The following is an 8,485-nucleotide window of genomic DNA, read 5'->3' as shown; positions in this document are numbered from 1 at the left end:
AAAATTAATAATATTCACAGTAGCGATTCCAGGTGATGCTGATGATTTTTTACTTTAATTCGATTCATACACAACTTCTCAATTGATTTATCAGTTTTGATTCTGGGTAATGCGGTGTTTGTTGATTAACCCTGGTGATCTATCCTCCAATGTTGCGACACTTAAACTGTGCAAGGATAAATATATCCATAAATCAATCAGACTTAAATTTCAATTAATCTCTCCTTCCCTCTAAACTTTCTATGTTTCCTTTCCGATCCGTCCATTTCCGTGGCAACATCGCGCGACCCACAGAATTCTGACCCCCGCAACAACCTCCCCCGCCCCCCAAACAGTATCCCCTACGCGACGACACTCACGATCTTCGCAACCTTCCCTCGGCCGCTGGCGAGCTCTCGCGGCGACGGCCGCAGGGGGGCGCCACCGGTAAAAACGACGGCGAGCATGGCGGAACACGGCTCAGCGTAGTACGGCGTGCGGCCGCGGTCGGTCACCGATCCAACGGTCAGCGTGTACACGCTGGACGCATATCCGTCCGCATTACAGTCGTCCGCCGATCCGCCGTTACCAGCCGCCCACAGATACACAGACCCCTTGCCTCCTCTACCCTGCAAACATAGAGATAGAGGTAGTTATTAGTGACCCCTTACCTCCTCTACCCTGCAAACATAGAGATAGAGGTAGTTATCAGTGACCCCTTACCTCCTCTACCCTGCGAACATAGAGATAGAGGTAGTTATTAGTGACCCCTTACCTCCTCTACCCTGCGAACATAGAGATAGAAATGTTTTTCACTCGTGCAAACCACATTTCCAACTCTGTGGCAGTTCGCCGCTAAGCAACGTATTAAGAACGTGCTCATCGCAAAGGCCCGACTGGCTAGACCTACTCTCCAATCACTGCAGGGGGCGCTACTAGTTTGACTACTGCGCATTACCAGCAGTCACGTCTCTCGTGACCCTACCGATGGACGAGAGAACAAGAGAACGCGGGCGCGCGTTACCTCGGCGACTCCGCGTCTCAGGGCTTCGGCCATGAGCCGGCCCGGTCTGTCCATCGTCCGGCCGTTGTCGGTGGGACCCCACGACGTGCTGTAGATGTCGACGTGCTGGTTGTGAAACAGCAGAGCCTGCGCCTCGATAACATCCGTCACCTCGCCATCCAGCATGCGCACGCCTACGCCACGCGGCCGCACGAGAAAGCACAAAGACACGATGAATATTAGGGACGATTAATTATTTATTAACTTATTTATTTAATGATAGTACACTGGTAAAATTTATCAAAACCCCTGTCCAACATGCGCACGCCTACACAGCCGTAGGAAAAAGACAAAGAGAGATGAATACAAACGAAAACATTTTGGATCTGATGAGAAAACGGGTGACACGGGGGGAGGGTTATTTTTCCCGGGGAAAACGCACGTACCTCCGATACGTGCTCCAAATGCCACGCCTACTCCGCACACGGTGTTGTTGGCAACGGCTGCCACCTCGCCTGCACACCGGGTGCCGTGTCTGAAACACATGCGAAAGAGAGCGGCGATGAGCCGAGGAGAGAATTAGGGTTTGTGAATTATATGAACCAATTGCATACATGTGAAAACAACATCAAAGGTTGTTTCGCGCTGCCAACTTTAGGCTATGAAAGTTTTAACTGCATGTGAAAAATCTAACTAGTATTAAAACAACTGTACAAGGCTAATGCTGTAGACTTTTCGAGCCACCTACTAACGGTGATTTCCTACATGGGTCAGCAATAGTTGAAGCTGCGTACTTCCTACAGGAAGTATTGAGTATCTCGCTCATAATGCGTGGCATTAGTAAATAGAACCCAGAAGAAAAAAAACAGTTTCATCTGATGCCTAAACAATGCTAGCAGGTTGACTCAGCTTACCGGAACTAACTCAATAAACGGAACTAATAGAGTGTACTGATAGTGATATCAATGTTCAATTGAGTCGTGAACATTTAGGCCAAGCCTTCGCTGTCTATGTCCATAGCACCCGCAGAAAATAGAAACGCGAATAAAAGTTACACGCCACCAGTCAGAGAATAGGGTAAATACACATTCCTATAGTATACTATAGTAAGTGACACTGATGGATCCAGGGAGCATTCAGGGTTACTATGCCACCCCCCACAACTCCCATCCCAAAATTAATATCAGCAGCTGAGTGGGAGAAACAATGCAAAGCTGTGGTTTAGGAGGAGTACACTTCAAACCTTACTTTTATGAGTGGTTTCCCACATTTTTTGCTCACCAGCACTCAAGCACTAACATGAGCAGGTAAACCTTGCAAAGGTAGCTTAAGACATTAAAGACAATTAATCCTGCAATGAGTGCATATACCTACTCTCGCTGGTGGGTTTTGCCCCCCACCCCCACCCCGTTTGCCCACTCCTGGATCCATCAAAGGTGCGTGATCACTGTTATTTGCTGTACACAAGCTTAGCACACTCACCGGTTTTCTGGTGTCTCCTAAAGCTGCAGAAAATGCAATCAGCAAATATTGGCTTAACAATACACACTCGTTAGAGAGTTCACAACATGTGACAGTTTGTATAACCACTTACTTTAGAGTCGTTGTTGTTGACCGGAGGAACTGGAGCATTCGGTGCAAACAAAGACTGACAGAAACCAGTATTTTTTAAACTAACATTCACACTTCGAAGCTATATATAGGGCTATTACTGTACTGGCCCATGTCGGCAATTCTGAATATTACACGCGGGCAGGTGGGTTAGAAGATACGACTGCCATAATTGCGAGTTCGCGAACAAATGCGCACGGAACGTGACAGCTCACCCGTTCTCCACTGTGTTTCTGGGTGTCGGGTCGTGGTTCACGTCATCTAGATCGTTAAAGTCGTAGCTTGCCTCTGCATCCTACACGGGTGAGATAAATACAACACTGACCACAGGCTCCAGTAGCCTATTTATCAAGCTAACGAAAGCTCTTCAGGCCGCACGTTTGAAATTACGGCTAGCGAACTCAACTGCAACGAAAACAACACTCCTGTCCCACGGGATACAGACATAAATCTGTGCTTTGTTTACGGAACTAATCCGTGTCATTCAATGTAGCCACACAAATGACTGACACATAGTTAGTGTCGTGTATTAAATATTAGTACAGAAATGCAATTATTCTAGTTAAACGATTATTTTGCTATTAAGTATTATAGAAAATGCACTAGCTACACCTAATTATAATATCGAAAGATACCTAAAACACAAATATTTAAATAAAAGACTAAATTAGTATTTTAAAAAGAAACATCAGAGTAGAAGCAAATGAAGAAAAAAAGAATAGAAATGCACGAGTAAATTAGCAAAAGAGTAAAACAAAAAACAATTGGGTAAGTATATATTATATCACAGAAAAACATGTGAATTGCGTCACAAACATACGTAATTTTCCACGAGGTCAGGATGACTGTGGTCAACCCCATCATCCAGTATACAGATGACGACACCCCGTCCCGAGTAACCGCGAGACCAAGCACTCTCTATGTTCAGATCATAACCAGGTGGTCCACCCGTCTGTCCCGTGTTACACTGTCAATGTAGAGAGAACGATTGTAGAGGGCAACATTACACACTATAGGTGTTAGCTACAAAAAGCTTCACAATCACTGTCTGTACTCTGGTATTTTGTATGTCTTAATATGTGTGTATGTACATTGTTATATATACTGTTTTTTGTATGCATTATATTTCTATCAATGATCATATCTGTGTGATAATGGCACTGGCCTTAATTCTTAACTTCAAACTAATGAGACAATTTAAAACCATGGCGATTGAGTTGTAACAGAGCCTACACAAACGTCAATAGCTCCGTATCATTTAAGCAGCCTTTGTATCTTCGAGATAGATCTATAGATAGAGTGAAAGTACTGTACAGAACATTTACTCTGCTCAAACAAGTTGATGGAATAGGTGCGGACATTTCACGCTTAAGTACACATTCCCCTACTGTCACGGTTCGCTAAACACCCACAAGCTTATATATCCGGCTGGACTTATTCGAACATTTCGAGCGGGACTGATTAGAATCATACACGTGTCACACCGTTGTAGCTACGCCAGTCGGAGCTGGTCGGTAATAGCTGGCACTGGTGTTGGGGGATCGGCACGCAGCTTTAAATAACATCCTTCCAACAGGCACAAAAATGATTGAGTTTGTGTAAAATTACCTTAAAAATAGCTATGTGAGCAGTCTACAAATAATCACAACTGATATACTTAGAATTAATTTAAAAACAACTCTGAGTTTAATCTCAACAATAAGTATTTGTGTAAAATCATCATATATCTGATCACATCATACAGGGCAAGTACATGCCAGGCTCGCAATTAACCACGGCGACCGACCGGCAATCTGCCGTCGGTAGCCACTAATCCAATCGCGTACTGCCCCTGCAAATTCAACCCGACGAAGGCAAGTCACCTGCCTTGCCTTTTGTGTAATTGCCGTCGGTGGCCCCTGTTAATCTTATCGCCCTTAGTTTCGCTTTGTTAAAATTTTTGTGTTACTGCTACTTCCATTAGCAGAGGGTGGGTACATGGGTCGGTTTACGGTGCGTACTTACATGGGGCATAATGTTTGTAGCATTAAAAAGCAAGACGATGTTGATGTAACTAATTTTTTATGAGTTTTCCTTATTTTTACAAAATGCCTTTGTGCCCTTCTCAAATTTTGAAGCAGTTGCCTTGTGCCTTTTAAAATTGCCTCTGTGCGCCTCCATTTTACGAGAAAATTCAAGGCGAATGTTCTCAGACATGCCCTAAATAAAAATTGCCTTGCCCTTCTCGTCGCATTAAATCGGCCCTGCGTACATGCCAGTATAGCTGGCTAAGCACCACACTGCTATTATAATAATTTATGCACATTATTGAATGCAATCAACTATAATAGCCGCAGCACCCTAAAATTGTCCTGCCGCTACAACCCTGCGCACATTAATTCTCACAGGTAACCACTGGTCGTGGAAGTTTGATCCTTTGGCAAGCTTAGACGAGCAACCGTGCGAGCTGTGATCAGCTTACGTTTGACTCTGTTATTAGCTGCACTCTCTGGTAAGGCACTGTCTTCGACTAGGGAAGGAGCGAAGATGGATTTCGCATATGCCCATTCCGCTTCCTCCTGATTAAACAGCTTTTTGCTGGCTCCACCCACTCAAACCTGAGAAGCAGAACACATGCTCACACAGTTAAAAACGATAACGCAAACAAAACCTATCACTGCTGGCAGTTATAACCGTACTAAACCTTTACACATGTCGCACAACATCGGATCAGTGTCTTTATATCCTCTCTGCTGAATCGACAGTAACGAAGTATCACAAGTAACATGCATTAACTTTTTGAGTTTTTTTTCCAAAACTTTCCCAGAATATTTTTTGAATATTTCCGAATCCCGAATATTCCTGAATTTTGAATATTTCGCAAATTTATTCAATGAAAAGAAATTGGGAAACATTCCACTACTTGTAACTAATGATGAGTAAGAGTGACACTACACACTACATACTTTTGTTCCAATAGACATCTTCATATAAATACAATTAATGTATATAATGTAAGGCATATCATCTATATTACCATCTATACAATTGATCATGACAACGGAATTGAAAACTTACGTGAGCATTTGACTTGATCGGTCGTGAGATATTCTGTCACCTCTCTCAGATCGCTTGTGTCCGTTGTTATTCCAATGAAGTGATAAACATTATCGAAGCCCATATACCTTAAGAGGAATGGTAATTAACCGAATTAGTGCGTTTATTAACTAAAGTAATTAAACCCTGAGTTCCACTTTAACAGTACCCACGTGATAACCCACTCAACCAATATCTCATTTCTAGCCTCTGCCACATGGAGTCATATTATTAATATGCATGTGTTGTGTAGTTCTCTATCGTGATTGAAGCGGATGTGTACAGTAGTGTTAATAACTTATAGAATATAATCATTATATACAATGCCGCATGCAACATATTATATACAACTACTGCACTGTATTCAATACACATTGCCACTGTCAAGTTTCAACAGGCAATTAGGTAGTCAATCCACTGTTTCGGTTTAGTCGTGGCTCTTCAAATTAACATTTTTTCTTGTTTTTCCTGCGTCGCTCTCTTGCTGCCGTCCCCACTCTCCTCCTCCTCCTCTTCTAACCTCCTCCAAACTGCTTCTTCTTTTCTTTTTTGTCTTCTTCATCTTCCTTCTCCTGCCTCCTTCTCTAGTGCAAACCTCCACCTCCTCTTTTTTTTTTGTTTTTAATATTTCCCTTCGCTCCTCAATCTTCTCTTTTTATTCTAAGATTCTTCTATACAACTACAATTCTCTCACTGCAAGTCCAAGTATCATCAACCCTTCCACAACACCACCGTGATACGGTAAAAATCTTTGAAACAAAACTGCTAGAAAGACACAATCGTATATCCGTATATTAGCACAGATTCACGCACGCAATAATCCACGTTTTCCGTTACCGTTGTCGTAAGGAGGATTCCGGACGGCTCTCTCAACCACCTGAACGACCTCTTCGTCAACATTTCATTCAACTTATCACAAAAAAGGTGTTGTAAATAACTCTTTCGAGTCCCCTGCCTGTAGCACGACACGCAACGAAACGAACAGAAACGACACAGTGCTCAAAAACGACGAATTCATCGTCCTTTTGTTGCAGTTAATCGAACTTCCACGACCAATTTTTTATTTTACGGCCCTTTTACGCTTACGGATCTGTTTTCAAACGCCCAAGTGAGTATAATGGAAAGCAATGCAGGAGCTATTATCGCCGCGTGCATTCTCGTGCTTGCCCAATCTGTCGGCATAAAAATGCGTAAATTGCGCCAATATGCTCATATCTCATAGGTTGTTTGTTTTAAGCTGTAGTTGTAGAGTATTTGTATGCTGACAGTGTGTGTGTGTGTGTGTGTGTGTGTGTGTGTGTGCGTGCGTGCGTGCGTGCGTGCGTGTGTGTGTGTGCGCGCGCTTGTGTGTACGCGTTCGTATGAGATCATTATACGTTGTAGTACAGTGTATTTATTGAAATGAAGATGTATACTTATAGACAAAAAATATTAAGTAAGTGATTAGTAAAAAAATGAGAGTAGAACCTAACTTCGCATTAAAAATGTTAGAATAATCAGTGTTATCAGTATAATAGAAAGATTACAAAGAGTAATTACAAACAAAGTTGTTTCTAAGCGTTTTTCCCCGAGCAACGCTGGGTACCAAGCTAGTTTCGAACAATTTCTCAGTTTCACAAGGGGAGATATCGGATTTGCGCATGCTCGTTCGCGCCGAAAACATAGAGCATGCGGCGAATTTATGCATTCAAATCATTTTCGGGCTATCCGCCTATAGGAAAACATGGTAAACTCCGGCGACCGCCTGCGTGTTTGCGTATTGCATAGCGCCATCTTTTTCGTATACGGCCGACGGCGATATGCACATAATATATCCCATGATCAGCACTGGACATGGTCTCCGGTCGACGATTTTACCGCCCGCACCTCTTTCCGACGTCGCCTCTGCGACGGGCTGACACGCTAGCGAAATTTTTTATTACATGCACCTGGTGCTGGCGACGTGCTCTCTAGAAACATTGCAGAAATTCAGCGAAATACTGCTTCCGTAATATACAATACAGTAAAATACAATAAGGCATCCAGTAAATTTCGTTATATTTGCGAATTACGCGTATTTGCGAATTGCAGAGCGCCGGTCGACGGCGATATGCACATAATATATATGTATATAGGATATGCTGAACATAGTCTCCGGTCGACGATTTTACCGCCCCGACCAGTCCTTTTTCCGACGTCGCTTCTGCGACGGGCTGAGACGCTAGCGAAAATATTTTTCGCATGCACCCAGGGGCGTGTACAGGAATTTGTGCCAGGGGGGGGGGTCTAACCGTAACCCAAAGTTGCTAGCACGCGAAGGAGGGGTCTGGAAATTTTTTGAAATTAGACCCCCTTAGATGCGTTTTCTGCGCCAGCAGGGGGGTTCCGGACCCCCTGGACCCCCTCCCCCCTGTACACGCCCCTGGCACCAAGTGCTGGCGAAGTGCTCTCTAAGAAAATTGCAGAAATTCAGCGAAATACTGCTTCCGTCGGCAACTCTTTTGGCTATATACACATTTCGAATAATTTCTCAGTTTCACACGAGAAATATCGGATAACACTTTATTACATAATCCTCGGGGTGTGTGTCTGTCCCGATACCATGTCATTAGACACACACGTACGTCGCACACACCCATATATATATATTATTAGCCCTTGACGCTTGTACACACGCACGCACACACACGCGCGTGCGCACGCACACACGCACACACGCACGCACGCACGCACGCACACACACACACGCACGCGCCCACGCACGCACGCACACACACACGCGCGCGCGACGCACGCACAAACACACACACACACACACACACACACACACACACACAC

General features: G+C 43.9%; 1 protein-coding gene across 1 annotated transcript in view; it reads right to left on the bottom strand.

Moving 5' to 3' along the window:
- The window catches only part of LOC106809037 (PC3-like endoprotease variant B), a 28,364-nt gene that overhangs the window by 17,851 nt on the left and 2,028 nt on the right, over positions 1–8,485 (bottom strand). The window contains exons 4-8 of the mRNA XM_014811980.1: positions 3,414–3,560; positions 2,809–2,888; positions 1,429–1,517; positions 1,004–1,176; positions 360–608 (exon numbers count right to left, since the gene is read on the bottom strand). Of these exons, the coding sequence (XP_014667466.1) occupies positions 360–608; positions 1,004–1,176; positions 1,429–1,517; positions 2,809–2,888; positions 3,414–3,560 (738 nt within the window). The remainder of the gene's footprint in view (positions 1–359; positions 609–1,003; positions 1,177–1,428; positions 1,518–2,808; positions 2,889–3,413; positions 3,561–8,485) is intronic.

Source organism: Priapulus caudatus, unplaced genomic scaffold, assembly GCF_000485595.1.
Source record: "Priapulus caudatus unplaced genomic scaffold, Priapulus_caudatus-5.0.1 Scaffold324, whole genome shotgun sequence".
NCBI classification, from domain to species: domain Eukaryota; kingdom Metazoa; phylum Priapulida; class Priapulimorpha; order Priapulimorphida; family Priapulidae; genus Priapulus; species Priapulus caudatus.
The sequence above is the reverse complement of the archived record's forward strand: the minus strand, read 5'-3'. Positions and strand labels throughout refer to the sequence as shown.